The 18,701-nt window shown below is 34.8% G+C and overlaps 1 protein-coding gene across 1 annotated transcript; it reads left to right on the forward strand.

The window, feature by feature from the left end:
* The first annotated feature begins 11,078 nt into the window (after nucleotides 1-11,078).
* Nucleotides 11,079-12,638, forward strand: LOC112039567 (F-box protein CPR1-like). Its single transcript, XM_024072456.2, has one exon. The coding sequence runs from the start codon at nucleotides 11,352-11,354 to the stop codon at nucleotides 12,486-12,488; it is 1,137 nt and encodes a 378-aa protein (XP_023928224.2). The 5' UTR covers nucleotides 11,079-11,351; the 3' UTR covers nucleotides 12,489-12,638.
* The last annotated feature ends 6,063 nt before the right edge of the window (nucleotides 12,639-18,701 follow it).

The raw sequence follows: 18,701 nt of genomic DNA on the forward strand, positions 1-18,701 counted from the left end.
CTTGGTTAACTCGCAAAGTGACCCACGAGACACGAGACACTCTAGACAACTGGATTTTAAGTATGACATTTCCGCTCCTTCACCCACACTATATATACGCTCATTACCCACAAAATTGTAAGAAGACTATCAAAAGAAAAACCCTAAAGAGAGGTTTTCACAAAACCCACTTCTTAGAGAGAACTACTCATCTTAAATGAGAATTCCTTTGTAGTCTCTTCTACTCTCTTCTCCCATTGTAATACCTTGAGAAAAGATTTTATCCAAACACAATCCACCCTCATTCAAAGTGTAAAGAGAGTTTGGAGCTTGGGAAGTATTGGGTTTTTGCCAAATTAAGCCGGTAAGGTTTGGCGGTGCAATCAAGCACTATTGTGAGATCAAGTAAGTTAGTAAAGACAAAACTCCGAGAAGCCCATTGGTAACTAGAGCTTTAAGAGCTCAATTACTTTTGGTAGATTAGGCTTGGAATGTTCTTTTGATATCCATGTACTTCAATTTATTCACTAGTGAATTATTTCGGCTTGGGAGCCACAAAGAGGTTTTTAGGCCGAGTTCTTCGATTTTCCTATTCGATATAACATTGCATGTTATTTTGGGTTTGAGTTCCCTACTACCCTTTATATTATTTTCTTGCACATATATGTTCATCCATGCAATTGTTAAATGTTTTGGTTAATTAATTTGCTAATCAAGTATATTCCGCAGTAAGTGTGTTTAGATTAAAATTAATCAAGCCACAATTAACATTTAGGAGTCTAAACTAGCTCTAGTACTTATACTATCGAGCTTTCATAACTAAATAATAAATCAATGAAAAATCAAAACAAAAGTATTGTCTATACATATTCATCTTAAGCGGATTTAACTTTATATATAATTTTTCCCATTTATCTTCCTTTATTTTTGATCTTCTTATTCCCATCTTTTTACTGTAAATTTGCCAATCACTTTCATTCTATGCATATTTTTCTCACACAAAAAGATTATCTCTCTCTCTCTCTCTCTCTCTCTCTCTCTCTCTCTCTCTCTCTCTCTCTCTCACACACACACACACACACACACACAATTTTTTTTTTTGGGGATTTTTTATTTTCCTTGCATCTCTAGCTTAGATTAATGAATATTTGTATTTTTTAGAACTTTATTTTTGGTTGTTTACAATTAAAAATGAAATCAATGAAGAATAAAAAGTATTTAAAAATGGTTTATAAAAAAGTATTCATAAATTTTGCTTAATCATTAATATTAGAAAAGATACAACCTAACAATTGCCTCGTAGGAGGATCTCCTACTAGAAGTTTGTACCCCCATTTTCCTATTATTGACTAATTCATACAACACTAAATACTTTTAATGAATGATGTTTGTTTTTTACCTGATTTGAGAAAAAATCATATTATAATATGTCATATTTTGTGTTGTTATTAGGTTTTAGTTTATTTGGAAAACAATAGGATGGTTTGGACAATATGATGAATAATAATTAGTGCAGTTGAAGAAGATATTCTTTGTGCAATTTTCTTTCAATGTTTATGAATATTTTGTTTAACAAATTAGCAGTAAAGTATTCTATCTTTGTTATATGATATTCTTAGATGCTTGAGTAATTTTTTTAAGCTTTTACAATATTTTACATTGCTCTTTGTCTTCCTTATCTCATTAGTGTATTCTTTGAGATTTTTGAGAAACTAAACTCAATTTTATGTTTAAAATTATTTATTTATCTATTTATTTTTCACATATTAGATTAGATGTTAGATTAGATTGTGACAGTATTAACACAATACTTTTTTTTTTTTTAAATTATCTCCTTTTTCTACTTTGGACCCACATGTTATTGAGACATAAGTCTCATGAATCCGTCTCATAAGATACTTTCTCCACAATCATTATGTATAAAGCTATAACCCTCACTTTTGCTTCAAAACAACTACATATTTCTATTGCATTACTTTAAAGACTTATTAAAAATTTTGATTTGATTATGAAATGGATATTTGGCTTGATTATATCACATTTGATATGTTTTACATATTAAGAAGAATGAGTTGACTCTGATGTAAGTTTTATTTTTCCCTTTCTTTTTTATTTTGAATTGTAGTTTTGTTGAATTTTATTAATTTTTTATATATTTACTTGGTTTGATTCTATTGTAGAAAAATTTTGAGAAAGTTTTTTTAAAACTAGAAGAATAATATCTAAATTTTATATACTTTTTAATGATACATAAAATGTTATAAATAACTTTTATAAATAATTATTTTTTGAATTCCTGAGAAAAATTGTATTGTTTTCATTTTGACACTACAGAAATTATATATATTACATTTGTGATTGTCCTTGTAATAAATGAAAATATGATTATGAAATACATTATTATTTATTAAATTGGTCCAAATTGCCAAAAATAAATTTAATGAGACCACCCTAAAAATATTATCACGCATAACACACAGATCCGCGACTAATATGAAATAAAAATTAAGGATTTTAGCATGCAAAAGAAAAGCTAAGACTTTAGCATGTGATTGAAGAAAAAGCAACCATGAGAACCTTTTTTTTTTTTTTTTTTTTTTTTTTTTTTTTTGTATCCATATTCTTATATTGAACATGAGTTTCATATGATCACTGCGAAGAAAATAAAAATCAGGAATTTCGAAGATCATGGATCCTCATGTTCAAAATTAAGAAAAAGAAAGATGGCATATATCATCATATGGCAATATTGGAATCAAGCGTTCATATTTCATATGTACTCGTTAACAAAGAAGTTCTAGATCAAACCTAGAAACGTCATATGAGCATCACGAAGAACATGTTAATATGCATTAGAAACATGTTATGATATGTCACGTGAGAACAAAAATTTACATGTTGAATTAAGAAAATCAAAAGAAAAACATGTCAGTATGTTACATCATAATCCATACTAAAATTCCTGGATACAATATTTTTGGAATTTGTTGGAAGCTTGTGAAGATCTAGAAATCGAAGTTTTGAAATCCTCCATATATCTTGTCCTTTCCCACGTTGGCCATTATGTGTTAGCGATTCCCATTTATCCTTTCCGCACTTCATTATCTTCCAAAGCAGTTGAGGCCTTGATTTGTACACATAAGTGGTTGAGGTTTAAACATTTAATTCAAGCATTAGACCTTCGGGAGAATATAAATGAAGTAGAGGTTATGAACTTGAATCGCAAGCACATTATTTGTTCATTTTGTTTTCGTAATTTATTTATGAGCTTTTATCTACTTACATGAGTTAACACCTATTTTGTTTTTTCTTTTAGAACTTTGCATCAAAAAGCTCAAATAGCTAAGGATCCTATTGCCTTGGGTTGAGTCAATAATTCAATTGCTCTTAAAATGTGAGTGAAAGTTCAAGTGGATTTGTTATGAATGCCATGAAATTCTACAACTAAATTGCAAAATAATTTATGAGTTTCTCTATTTTAGAATTTTGGAAGCTGCATGCTATAGCTACTGCTCAATAAATTGGACTAATGTAATTAAATGGATAACTCATGCATAGCATACAACTATGCTATAACTTAAATATGCCATAGTCTACAGATACATAATGTGTATTGGACTAGTGGGTACCAAGGGACACTAAACTTTATGATTTTGATAATTTTACTTTTAATTTTCTTGGTTGAGGCAATAATGCAATTGCATTTAATATGTTTGTGAAAATTCAAGTGGCTCTGATATGAATAATAGCAAAAATAAGCTAGTTTTTTCTATTTGGGATTCTCTTATTTTGTTAAAACTGAAAACTTTTTGCTAAAAGTAATGTAGATAAAGGTAAAAATTAGCTGAAATAGTATAGTGAGACCCATGAATAATACCAAAAAGTGCAGTAAGACTCATAAATAGTAGCAAAAATAAGCTGAATATTAAAATAAATTGGCAAAAATAATCTTTGCCAAACATACTATAAGTTGGAGCCAAACGGACACCTAAAACGGAATTGACAACGTTGACGTGGATGTGTTATTTTTTAAAGTAATGATATAGACACAAACTATTTTATAAACATTTTACAAACGGTCGATGTGACATGCTCCATCTCTACTTTTTAAAAACTAAAATGCCACATCAGATATTAACAAAGAAAATTAAAAGAAAAAAGAAAAACTCAAATCATAGCTAACTTCTAAACCCCCTCTCTCTGCGCCTCCTCAAACGTATGGCAGATGACACGAAGACTCCATGCTCATGGCAGCACTAGCAACGATGGGATTGCAACACTGTTCTCAGCCATAATTCTGGTTGCTTTTGCAATGATTCTGGCGAGTTCTGTGGTGGCAGTGTTAGTGTGGAGAAATTACGGCGAGTCTACTAGCGACAAGTTGTGCAACGATTTGGGGTTAAAGATCGAAGAACTGTCGTTCTGTCATGAGGCAAAGAAGAAGCAGCGCTGTGAGTTATGCCAAAATTCTGATTTGGGGTTCTATCGCGAGGTAGAGAAGCAAAGAATTTTGAGGCAAGCTGCAGCGAAGTTCTGTCATGAGGTAGAGAAGTTTGAGGCGAGCTACAATGAAGTTCCGTCATGAGGCTGCAGTGAGCGCCGTCATTCCATCATGAGGTAGAGACGTTTGAGGCCAGGGTTTTAGAACTCTTGGTTTTCTTTTAGATGGTGTCTGATACGTTTGTTTATGATTAAGGGTCTGTTTGGATACCGCTTATTTTGCTGAAAACAAAAAATACTATAGCAAAATAATTTTTAAATATGTGAATAATGCTATGAGACCCTTTTTTAATGAAAGTTTTGTTAAAAAATGATATTTGTGGGTCCCGTGAACCATGTATGGGATCCGCTGACAGACACATTCTAGTGGAGGTGGAAGCTTGTCAAAGAGGTAGTGGGTCCTATGCACAGTGCATCGGATTCACTAACAGACAACATCCCATATGATGGAGCGCTTCTCAATAAAAAATAAATAAATAAATAAAGGAAAACACAAACGCAAATGCAAATGCATAGGTAGAGACGCAATCCAAACGCATACTAAGAGTCTGTTTGGATACCGTTTATTGCTGAAAACTGAAAACTTATTGATGGAAACACTGTAACAAAATAATTTTTAAATGTGTGAATAATACCATGGGACCCAATTTTAAAGAAAAATTTGCTGAATTTTGTACTTGCCTATCTTGTGAACAGTGCACAGGATCCAAGGAAAAATGCCAAGCGTAGACATCCCCTGTTTTCAGTGCAATCCAAACTCAGCTTAATTCTATTTTGGGTGGGTTTCTTTTTTGTTATTTTAATTTTCTTTGTCAATATTGATGTGGCATTTTAGTTATAAAAAAAATTAAAATTTTAAAAATTAAAAAAAAAAAAAAAAAAACTGAGTGGAGATTGCCACATTAACAATCAATATTGATGTGGCATTTTAGTTATAAAAAAAATTAAAATTTTAAAAATTAAAAAAAAAAAAAAAAAAACTGAGTGGAGATTGCCACATTAACAGTTTGTAAAATATTTATAGAATAGTTTATGTCTGTAACATTATTGCCAAGTCTATAATTTGAATTGTTTTTTGTGCAGGTGTACCAGTGGCTTGTGCAATGTGCACAACACTTTCCAAGAGTTTATATTCATTATTTAGTGTTTATGTTTTATTGTCTCTGATTGCGTAAATGGTTTAGGTCTTCGTTAGGTATATTTCATTGATTTTCTAGCTCTTTGACCCTACCATAAGATCCACTGCCAATTGTGTAAATGGTTTAGGGCCTATAAATTGAGTCTCAAAGACTCGGTTTCTATGGTCTGATCACGTCTAATGTGGCATATTTTCCATGTGGCATCCACCTAGAAATCGAGTCTTTAAGACTCGATTTATAAGCCAAGCAAAATTTAAGTCAAAGTCTCTCATGTACAAGCCATTCCCAAAAATACCCAAAAAAAATCCAAATCAGATCAGAGAGAAAGAATCTAGAGACCCAAATTAGATAGGAGAGAGAGCTCACCTCACCTCGTCAGTTAGAAAATTAGCAATTTGTGTTTTCAAAATAGAAGCAAAAGCAAATCTTTTTTGAGATAAAAGTGCAGGAAGAAGGCATGGGTTCTTCGGAATAGGAGCAACACAGCCAACAGCGATCTTCGATGGCGTGTGGGTCGATGGCAAAACTTCAGGCCGCACGTGGAGGCATGTCAGGCTGAAGATGGATGCCTGCTTCTTGGGTTTTACACATCGGAAGCCGAAGAAGAGATCCGTGGCGTTGTTTTCATGAACCACCAGATGACGGGAAATCTATGACGGCTCGTGGGTCGACGGCCACCACGCATGGCAACGCGTGTCTCTGAAATGGAGATCAAACTCTTGGGTTTTGCAAATCGAAGACCAAAGAAGAGATTTACAATGTCGGTTTTACGAAAGGATGGAGAAAAACTAGCAGATCTAAAGGGAGGCTTGAACTGATGGTGTGACGGCTGTGGCTTCTTCTTCTTTGTTTGTTAGCTTGGTAAACTCAGGTGAAAAAGACATATAGGAAAAGAAGAGAGAGAAAGAAGGAAAAATAATGCTATGAAAATTGTATTTAAAGTTGTTATGTTCTGACCCTTAGGTAATTTGTTTTGTGCAGAAATTTGCTTATAAATCGAGTCTTAGAAACTCGATTTCTAGGTAGTCAGCACGTGGAAAAAATGCCACATCAGACGTGATCAGACCATGGAAATGGAGTCTTTGAGACTCAATTTATAGGGCCTAAATCGAGTCTTTTAGACTCGAGATACTAGTAAAAAATATAGTTTAAAAACAGTGCCTACTAATTATATTGTTTGGCAAACGGTATCAGTTTCCAATTTTGGCCATTTCCAATTGAAAATGGTAGCTTTAACATATTCATTCAACAAATAATATGTTAGTAAAAGTTAAAGGGGTAAAACAAGATTCTTAGTAAATAAAATATAAAATCTCCTTTAAAAAATATATATATACACACACACACAACGGAACACTGATCATGACTCATGAGGTGCTCGTCTTCTTCAACAACAAATTCCATTTTTTATAGAGCAAACACACTCATTAGTAACAGTTGAGAGAGATTGGGAATGACTCTTTATAAGTTCTTGGAGAAGAAGCTATGGGCTTGGGCCTAAAGCAGGGTTAACCTGGTTTAAGAAATTGAGGGGCTTGTCTTCTTGGACTTGAATTTATTTAAGAAATTGATTGGACTTTTTTTCAACCAAAAAAAAAAAAAAAGTGTGGCCTGTAAAGCAGTGGAGGGGACTCGGTTAGCCTTGTGGCTCCAACTTAGTGGTGAGGTTGAACACTTCACTGGAAATCAAGTGGGAAGGCTTCTTGGTCTTGGGTGCCATTGGAGAAGATGAGAGAATTTAAGAGAGAAGAGGATTATCGGATTATGAGAGAGTGGGGAATGAAGAAAGTGTAGAGATTTTTGTTGGAAAAGGGAGGAAGTTGAAGAGTTGTAGAGAAAATGAAAAGATGAAGAAGATGAAGAAATAAAAAGAAAAAAGAAACAGTTGGTAACCATCGAGGAAAAATGAAGAGGTGGGAAAGGCACCCGATGGCTAAACTACATGTAATTTAGGCCCCCCACTAAACTACATGTAGATATCATATTTTGTCCGCCCTCAAGCGTGCTAGACCCCTTAAAATCCAAAAATATCAACTTTTCACTATGAGGCCACAGAAACATCTAGATTGACGAGGCATAACTCGTTTGGGCATCAGAGCCCTCAAAATACATTTTTAGGTCAAAATGACCAAAATGTCCCTGGTTAATCCTAGGTTGATTGAAAGTCAAATTTGGTCAAAATCACTCCAAAACCACATTTTTCATGTTTTTAAATCAAACACAAGCGGTTCAAAGATTTTAGTCACATTTTACCAAGTTTGACCTAGAGTTGACTCTCGAAGGCCCTAGAAACTGTAATTTTGATCCAACTGTCAGAATGGGTTGAAACTAGCGTCATTGCAAAGATTATTGAATTTTCTTCCCAACAGCTATTCATGGGTCGAAATCATAGTGTCTTTTTTTTTTTTTTTTTTTTGATAAGGGTCGAAACCATAGTTAAACCAATTGAGATATCTTAAAAACCGTGTTAGGCATGTCAACTTGCTTCCCGAGGCCATAACTTTTGATCCGACCATTGGAAGTTCATTTTCTTTAGTGTTCTAGAAACTAGACATCCATACATTTCCATGGACACCAAGATCATCTCAACTAGAGTCTAAGAAAGCCCTCAAATATGCATCATGGTGTAACGCATAACGTTAGGGAGTTACGTGACAACACAATTAATGATCCCTTAATTTCTCCACGTGATCAGCGAAATCTTAACTCCTCAAATTATGAGATAGCTTTCATAACCAAAACTTTTGACACCAGAGTTAATGATAAAGATTCGTTGCTGATCAAATCAATCCCACCTTATATCTCGACTCCACCAAACTTTAATTCCATTAATACCCCTACTCAACATGTGTCACGTGAGATGCATGAGTCACTTATGTCAAGCTCCCCACAGAAACAACATACACAAAAAAACGTGGCCTCAACTAGTCAGGCCATGCACAGGTGATAGCGCTTAAGCAAAAATAGTAAATGTAGGTGGATGCAAAAGGTTTCTTTCCTAAGTGGTTGATCACTCAAAATTAACTTGTAAGAAGGAAGCAGTTTTTGAGGAGTGATGAAGTTTTATCTCTTTCAATGGTAGAGGCTGGAATCTAGTCTTACCAAGAATCATGAATATCTTAGTGTGGAACTGTTGCGGCTTGGAACCTAAGTACAAGAAAGGAGCTTGGAGATATAATCCAGGCAAAAGATCTTTTTGTTGTGTTTATAGCTGAAACATTAACCGAAGAAGTAAGGCTAGATACAATTTTATGCAACATTGATTTTGATCACAAGTGGATGGTTCCTAGAGAAGGGCGTGGTGGTGGACTTGCACTGTTTTGGAAGTCTTCGGTCAACCTTACCATTGAGGATTCATTCAAATACTTTATCGATACTTGTATTGACAAAAATTCTAACAATGCTTTGCGATTCATTGGTTTTTATGGGGAACCAGAGACTTCGAGACAGATTGAGGCATGGGATAGTCTTTAAAGATTGAAACACGCCTTGGATATTTCGTGATTGTGTGCCGAGGATTTTAATGAGCTGGTGAGACAAGATGAAAAATTAGAAGGAGCATTACGCAATCACCAACAGATGCAATTGTTTAGAGATGCTATAGACGAATGTGGGTTTATGGAACTTGGCTTTATTGGGCCAAAATATATGTGGAGCAAACATTTTGAGAATGGGCATTCTATATGGGAGAGACTTGATAGATGTTCGGCTACTAATAATTGGTTCCTAAAGTTTCTAGGTACATAGGTTCATCATCTTAATTGTGATTCTTTGGATCACTCTCCCCTATTTATAAATCTTTTAGGTCTTGATCATTCGCTAAGGAAAAAAAAAAATTCCATCCTCATCAATGGTGAGCCAAAAGGTTTGATCCATCCTACTAGAGCTATTAGGCAAGGGGGCCCACTATCTCCTTAGAGCATTCTTATCAAGAATGCTAAATGTTATAAATGCTAAATTCTAACATCAAATTTGTAAAAAGCACACTCCATCAAGAATGCTAAATGCTATTACTTTTAACATCTAGCTACAGTGGGTTGCTATCTCTAGCAGCCCACTATAGCAAGATGGTAAAAACAAAAACTATTTGTTTAATACTTGTAACCCTTATTGTCTTCCTTATCTACTTCAAGTAAATTAATAGTCACTTTGTCATGACGTTCTAAGTGTAAATTTGATTGTGCAATGAGGTTCTATGTTTACTGTCTAGTGACTAATGATTAATTACCATACACCAATTTGTCCCTATTTAGAAAGCAACACATTCAATTCAGCAAAAATCAAGGGTTTGAAAAAAGAGATTTACTATAAATTCAGGATCTAAGAAGTGATCATTAATTCATGACCAAACAGAGAGAAACAGATAAAGTATTCTTACAATTACAATTACAAAGAGCCACCAAATGAAAAGATCTACATAGATATACAAACAATTTGCCGAATCTATCTCTCAATGTTCTTGAATTGGAGCCTTTAAATTCATCAGGTTATTTGCTTGCATCGAGCATGTATGCATCAGGTGGATCATTTGTTGATGCTGTGAGGATGAGAAGGTTGGTGAAGGAGAGAGGTGTGAGGGTTGTTGCTGGGTACAACTTGGTGCATGTGAACAACCCGGCATGTAGATAGATTGTTAGCTGGGGATAAGTCCACCCCACAACTAACATGGTCATTAATTGAAAACATAAAGAAAGAATAAAAAAAAGAATATTTAAATGAAGTGGTAAAATAATAGAATTTTTTATATTGGTTATATTATAAAGTGAGATATTAAAATTAATAAAGTAACTTTTTGAGATATTAAATGCTATATTTTATAGCATTCTTGATTAGAATGCTCTTAGGACAGATAAACAATGACTATTTATTTATTTATAAATTTTTTTGTCCATCGGCACTACAAAAAGGATAAGCAAGCTTATCCTATCAAAGGTAAAGCAACTCTACACTACAGTACCGAAGTCTAAGGGTCCGTTTAGTTGAAAGGATGGAAAAGAGAGAAGATAAAAAATAAAAAATAGATGGAAAGGTGGGGTGATATAAGAGATTTTAATTTTCCTCTTTTTGTTTGGTTGGAGGGTGGAAAAATAGAGGGATAGAAAATAGAGTTTATATAAATTTACTCTCATACCCTTATTACATAACTTATTTTATATAAATATTTTATAAAGGAAAAATAAAAAGAAAAAACTGATTCTATGGTCTAAAATAAGGAAAAAAAATTCAGGGAAAAATAAAAGAAGTTTAAAGGTGAGTAACAAAGAACCCAAAAAAAAAAAAAAAAAGGTTCAATGAAACCAAAGCCAGGGCCAAAAAAGGAAAAAAACAAGAAAAAAAAAAAAAGGAAAAGGAAAAAATGTTTAACGTTGAATTTACTTTAGGAGAGAACAAGGCTAAAAATGTCATTTTAATCAAACCACTTTCCCTCACTATTTTCTCTCCAATTTGAGAAGCTGAAAAAGGTGGGCCATAAGAGAAAATAATTAAGTCACACCATTTTTTTCCCATCCCAACCAAACACCACACTACTTTCATTTTCCATCTTCCATCCACACTATTTTCATCCACATTATTTTCATTTTCCTTTCACACTATTTTCATTCCAACCAAACATAGCCTAAAGTAAAGCTCTATGTTCAACGGAGAACGCCAGTAGTCTGACTGTCTGTTTTGGGCGATCTGGATTTGATCTTCGAACTTCAACAACTAGCAGCGGATCTGAATCTGAAGTAAATGTCCCAGATGACAGAACCACCGATTCTCAACCGTCTTCCTTACGACATCGTACTCAACATCCTGACAAGACTGCCGGTGAAATCAGTGATAAGATTAAGGTGCGTTTCAAAATCCTTGTATTCCTCAATCACCACTCCCTATTTCATCTCCACCCACCTCAATCACACCAAAAACGACATAAATCGTGACAATGCTCGTGTCATACACCTGCCCTTTTCTTATCGGCCTACAATACCAGACTGTACGGTCGCTTTGGACCGCTCGTTTGACACGATTTCTGAGATTCGAATTCCTTTTGATTTTCCTCATCCGAATGCCCAAATAGTGGGTTCCGGCAATGGCTTGTTGTGTCTCGCTGTTCTTGTTTACGGTAATGTTATATATTTGTGGAACCCCAGCATTAGAAAATTCAAGAAGTTGCCCGATCCTTGCTTAGGAAACTCTAGGTTTGTTAAAATGGGATTCGCTTATCATTCGGAGAATAATGACTACAAGGTTGTCAGGATTTTATCTCCTCCTTCGTCTGCACAGGTGGTTGAAGTGTACACATTAAGTTCGGGTTCATGGAGAAGGTTTGAAGTATCTTTGGGAGCCAATGGTGTGTACTACTACTTTAGAAGATCCCTTTTGCCAGCCCCATTGGTCAGTGGAGCTTTACACTGGATAGCAGGTGAAGGAGAAGAGGATCCCAAAGACAGAATGATTGTGTCATTTGATGTCAATAGTGAGAAATTCAGAAAGCTAGCACTGCCCCCTGGTCAGAATATCGATGCCAAAAACCTTGAAACACATATTTCATCATTCAAGGGGAAACTGGCTTTTATTAGAAGTGAATATCCTGGCCGTGTCTTCTCAATATGGGTGATGAGGGAGTATGGTGTTGACTCTTGGACTAAACTTTTTGTGGTACCATTTCAAAGAATATCTCGTTGCACTGCCTTTACCGAGTGTGGTTCACTTCTGGTGTTTTCGTACAACTACAAAAATAGAATCAAGTCTGGCCGAGAGTTTGTTTTAGTTGACGTTGAAACTCTACAGGAGAAAAATGATCTTGGTATCCAAATATCTCTATCTGCAGCTACTTTCATGGAGAGTCTTGTTTTACTTGATGGAGCAAATGTTGTATCTTACTAAACCGTGGTATGGATGTACTGAAACCCCTGTTATTCCTTTTCCTTTCGTTGTAGGCGTGATAGTATTGCTAAAAGCTTCATATTTTATCCCATGTTTTTACATCATGCTTTTGTGACTATTATAAATTAGTATTTGAGATTTGTGTGTGAATGGTTGTTGCCTTATGGATGTTGTTATTCCTTTTCCTTTAGTAGTACTTGTCTAGCGAGCATGTTGCCCTTCCGAGGTCATGTATCTTACTTCCCTGCTTCAAGCTACATGGTCTTTGTTGTTTGTGTATTACATTTAACCTTAATATCAATTGGAAGGAGCTAATTTTTACGACATTGAGTCGGTTGTGCAATACGTGATCTTCCTATATCATACTATCTTTGGCCTCTAAGAGATGTATGAAGGTGAGGAACACTATTTTACCATGCTTAGCTGGGTTCAATCACATGTTTGATGTCAGTGGATGTGGATTAACAAGTTTAGGAGCTGAAATGTTATGTTTCTGTTCGTACTGTTGTGTTCTTTATTTGAAAGAAACATGCTATGTGGGATTTGTTCACTAAACTTGTTTGGTTAATGACGAAAAACTTAAAGGCATATATATATAGAGCTGTTAGGTTGTGAGGTACAAACATTTGTTTTTTCTCTGCATTGATGCTGCTATTTTAGTGTCCCAATTTATTTATTAGAAAATTCGGTTGATGAAGCGTCAATCAGTTAACCATTATTCTAACAATTGAAACAATCAAAGATGATTTTCGAGGCTCAAAGTGCTAAAAAATATTCAAAGATAAAATTTCATAAAGTAGGTAAGTAAAGGCCATCTATTTTTTTGATAAGTAGTAAGTAAAGGCCATCTACAACAACTCAAAAGAGGCTATTTAGAATAGCCTTTAATAACCCTAGAATTCTAGTCCTTTAACTGGCATATAACAATTAAATCTTAACTACAGCTAGTCTCAATTGTTTTCATTTTGATTTCTTTTTTAAGCATCCAATGTTGAAGGAATTTGTATTGTTTGATGCCAGAGATGACAACCAGATTTCTTTGTGATGGTTTTGGTAAGATTTCCAAATTGGCTTTTTTTTTTTTTGATAAGTAATAATATTTACTCAAAAAGAATCACATACACTGCTTGTATACTAGCTGAAGGTTGTATAGGAGATCTAAAATTACAATGAACGATTAAATCAAATAAATTTGAAAAGAAAGTTTGCCTGAAGCTGCCATCCACTCAAGCAAGGTCTTCAAAAAATTTGCTTTTAATTCTAAAGTTGGTTTCTTATTTGTTTGCATTGGCGAATCTTCATCATGGCCAAAGATTTGTTGAAGCAGAGCATCGTAGGGGGAGTAAGGGTTAGTGCCTTCCTTTTTTTAATTGTTGGATTGAATGAAGGTTCATCTTGGAGGAGAGGATGGTGTGGTTTGGAGTTAAATGGAATTTAGAAAGTTTGATGTCCTCTCTTATTGTAGGGCTTTCAAAGCATCTATTGGAGCTATGTTTCTGTGAAATCCAATGGTGTCCTTTAATGTTCTTTGTGCAAGTGCAGCTTTAGGAAAAATTTTAATTAGTAAAGAATATCCAAAGGTAGTGGAGAGAAAATATTGATAAGCTGTTGCTGTTTAGTTATAATTTGGTTATCGCTGCAAATGTTTCCTTGTTTCAGGTTTACTGGCTGGCTTAGTAGGTTGTTGAGATATTAGGATGGTAGGAAGGAAGGTGCAGAAGGCACAACAATAATGGGATTTGGAATGGTTATATCACTTTGCCTAAATGGTGTATTTTGTTAAAAGAAAAAACTGCACTTTTAAGGCTGTTGAGAATAGCTGAACTTTTTTTTTAAGGGGTCAAAGGCTCTTTTATAGGATCTGTCTTTGACCTTCCAGATGCTGTAATTTTGCTTGACGGTTCTTCTCAATATCTCCAGGGCACTAAAGTTGTACCCAATGTTTTATAACTAAGAACAAAATTTTGTATGCGTTCTCACTCTCTCCTTTTTGCACTGTTACAGTTGATGGATATGGTTTATGGGTATTGCTCAAAGCTTCTGAAAAGCTCAAAGAATTACCTTATCAAGCCTCTTTTAAAATTTTAAACAAACCTACGTCTTATTTGTTGAAGCACCCCATATAATTTGTCCCTTAACTTCTAATTAACCCCTTTAACCCCCTTATCTTAAAACTTTTATTGCTTTCCTGAAAATTGCTGTGACTTGTTTCTGCACAATTTGTTAGACTTCTTTCCTATAAACCCTGCTATTATGTTCAAAATACAAGCTCTAAGTCCTTTACAATTCCAAGCTCTTAACTTATCGTTTATCCTATCCTTAGCAACCAAATAAGAAATTGTAGGAAATTTCTGTGTTCCTGTGCAATCTTCTTTGGCTGAAACATCTGGTTTTGATAATTCCAATAGTTTCATGAAACATACAGCAACTTCACTTAAAATTTTGGAAAATAAAAATTCTACTGTTCACAAAATAAACTAAGCCCCAGAATTGCCACCAATTCCTACCCGATTTTAATCACAAAACACCCCTCCTCAAACCTTTACTAACCTTTCTATTGACATTTTTACTCAGCAATTTTCTACCTATGAAACTATAATAATTAGCCCTAAACAGGCTACTCCCTACAGCCCTAACAAACCTTTCATTCACTGACTGTGCAATGTAACTTTTCTTTCATCTTAGTGCCTGTCCTAATCCTAAGTCAGTTTGTTATTGGAGTTGTTTATCCTTACTATATCTTGCAATGAAAACAGTATTTGTCCATTAAGTTACTCAAAATTTGAATTGTATATGTACTGGTTTCAAAAAAAAAAAAAAAAAAAAAAGAATTGTATATGTACTTGATTGCCAATTGAATTACTTCTGCCAAAATGAAAATCTAGACTTACAACTGATTGCTTATTGGGTCGCTCTTAACCTATGCTTGGAGCTTTTTTTTCCCTGCCCCAAGTTTATCTGATGCTTTTCTGCCGAGTGCAGTGCACAGTTGTTTGATGGATGATGACCTAGAGTCCTGCCTTGTTATGGTCTTGTAGCTGAAATTTAAAATGGCTTCTCAGAATTATAAAATTTAATAGTGAAACTATCCTAGTGTTCAAAAGAGGTGGGGTGAGTCTGTTTGGTCAAGCTGGTAGTACTCATGATCTAATGGTCTTGTAACATGAAAAAGTGGATTGTCGTACGCATACTAACATTATGATGCCTAACTTCTATACTCTTGTTGAAGTGATATATAGTTGGTTGTCAATAATGAAGAAGATTAATTAGCCACTCAAAATTACATTAACCTTTAGAGATCTTAGTTCTTGTATAATAGCCCTAAAAAAATTAGAATATAAGTGCTCCTATGAAGTGGCAGGTAACCAATATGCACAATCAGAGGCAGCCTATGCAAAGAAGATATGAATAGTATGGATTCTGCACGACCCATAAAGTCACTAGGTAGCATTTGCCTTGCTTTTAGCATAATGGTCCTCAATTTTTCTTTTTGGCTTTTTAGAATCAATGGTGATCGAATTTATGTTGAGTAGTTTTGATGCGTTTCACCATCCGTTTGCATTATCAAACCCAGTCCTCATATTATCTTTATTTGATGTGTTTTGTTGATTCTGAAATTGAAACCAACACTTTAACAATAAGATACATGGGTAGACTTTAGCATAACTGGTTATTTATGCCCTCTTGGCTTTGTCTTATTGTCTATTTTGTAATCAATCACTTCCATCCAAACTAGCTCCTTATTGTAACGGTGGACCAATTAACTGGTAAGTTCCTTTTTAAGTATTTTGATTTTTTTTTTCTTTGTCTTTAAGACAACACTTGCGTCTTCAGTTAAAAATTCCCCCAATTTTGCATTCTGGTGTGGTTTATTTAAAGATGAGCATTAAATAGGGGAAAACAATGAGAGGACCCTGTGATGCAAATTAGCATATTGTTTGGGATTTTCTGCATATTGTTTGGGATTTTCTGTGGTAGTCACCTTCACCTGCTAGACTTCTACTTCAAGCCGCATGTAGAGATTAATCGAAAAGCACTTGATATAGGTACTTACAAGTGTTTCAGGCCCAGATTTGCAATTGTAAATTTTGTTAATTGGTACATTCTTTACCTCTTTTTACATTGTGCAAATACATAGCAACAAACAAACAATTTAAGTCATTTGGATAGGTCATGGAAGCTTAGTCATTGTATTTAGAGGTCTGCCTTTTGGATTTTAATTGTCTTGTCAAGGGTCCTGTTCCAGCAGATGCAAAGGTGCTCCTGCTGTCCTAGTAAAAGATCTTTCATTTTGAGTAAGGGTGGCAAAATAAGCCTAAACTCATTTGCCCGCCCGAACCTATACACTGTAATTAAATCCAAATCCACCTAATTATTAATTGGGTTAAATGGGCATCAACCCAATTAGACCCAATAATTATTGGGTTTTAATTAAAAACTCATTGAGACCCATTTAACCCAAAAACAATATACCCAAATTCATCCCAACCCTTCTCATTAATAATTAAAAAAAAAAAAGAAAAAAAAAAGCCCTTAGACGTAGAGAAAATGAAACATCAAACACTCTACAAAATGACAAATCTAAACCATAGAGAGAAAGTAACCCACAAATAAAAAAGCCATACTCACGGGAGAACATCGATCAAAACCATGAATCAAAAATAAAACATTCAAAATTGTGATCTAACAGCAAGGGTTGTTCTTGAGGGCTTCGCAATTGAATCTCCAACAATGCTGTAGATTCTGTTGAGGTTAAAAGGCTAGGTTAAGGGTCCGTTTGGTTCCTGTAAAATATTTTCCGAAAAATATCTATTTTCCGGAAATGCTATTTTCCTGAAAAGAAAAATATTTTCAAGTGTTTGGCAGTATTATTCAAATTTTCTTAGAAAATGTTTTCATGTGTTTGGTTACATTTGAAAATGCTATTTTCCTACTACTTTCTCACATTTTCTCAGTTACCAAAAAAATTTTATAATAGAAAATTTCAACATATAAACTTAAAATAACAAAAATCACAATAACACATCAAATCCACCGTTCGGCCAAATTGAGAGAGTGAGGAAGATCGGTTTGTGGCGCCGGCGAAGTCGAAGGCTCGTGGGTTTGTCGGTGGGGTGCGATCAGTCTGGGGTATGCGATCTCGGTGGGGCGCGATCGGTCTAGGGTATGCGATCTTCGGTGGATCAGTCTTCAGTGGTGATCTGGGCTCTGGGTTCGCCGGCGAAGTCAAAGATTGGTTTGTGGCACGAAGGTGAAGTTGAAGGCTCGTGGGTTCGTCGGTTCGTGGCGCCGACAAAGTCGAAGGCTCGTGGACGCCGGCGATGGGCTGTGGTGGTGGATCGGAGCTCGGTTTGGTTCGTTCTCTCTCTTGCTCTCTCTCTCTCGCTCGATTTGTTTCGTTCTCTCTCTCGCTCTCTCTTTTCTGGAAATGATTTGAAGGGAAAATATAATCATAAAATCATTTCCGGGTCAAAGGGGTAAATTTTGGTCAACTAAAGCATATTTTCCGAAAAATTTTATTTTCCTTGGCTTCCAAACAGTGGGGTTAGGTGGTAAATGATTTCCTGAAATCATTTACCACCAAAACAAACGGAGCATTAAGTAAGAGAAAGAGAAACAGGGATTTTTGTGAAATAGATTGGGGGGGGGGGGGGGGAACCTTAAGGAAATTTAGATATATATTGATGTGATTTGGTGGATGTTGAAATACCCAATCTAGCTCCGACGCGTCGAAACTCTCTATCTCTAATCACCGAATTTGGTTCAGTCGGTGAGCTTTGTTTACTGGGTTTTGTTTGGGCGACTTTTTTACGGGTTGGGTACATGAAAAGGTTGAGCCAGAACTTGGAGGATTTGCGAGTTGTTTGTGAAGAAATTATAGAACCAAGCAATCGAAAATTTCATATAAACTAATACCGATTTCTATTTGTTCAAAGGACAGTTGCTTTCGAAATTCTAGGAAAGTTTTGAGCTTGAAATGACATTTCTTTGTATTTGTTGCATTGTTTGGTGGCCAAGAAAGTGAGAGAAAATAGAAAAGAAAAGAAAATATTTTTTTATTTGGATTTTTAATATAATTGCTGATGTGGATGTGCTTATGTGGAATTTTTTAATCCCAAGAATGAAGATTAGAGAGAGTGGAAAAGGGAATCCAAGAAAGTGTTGGGGTTTTCATTTTAATGGCATTTTGGTAATTTTGATAATTTGGTAATT

The sequence above is a fragment of the Quercus suber genome, unplaced genomic scaffold, assembly GCF_002906115.3.
Source record: "Quercus suber isolate HL8 unplaced genomic scaffold, Cork oak 2.0 scaffold_743, whole genome shotgun sequence".
Lineage (NCBI taxonomy): Eukaryota > Viridiplantae > Streptophyta > Magnoliopsida > Fagales > Fagaceae > Quercus > Quercus suber.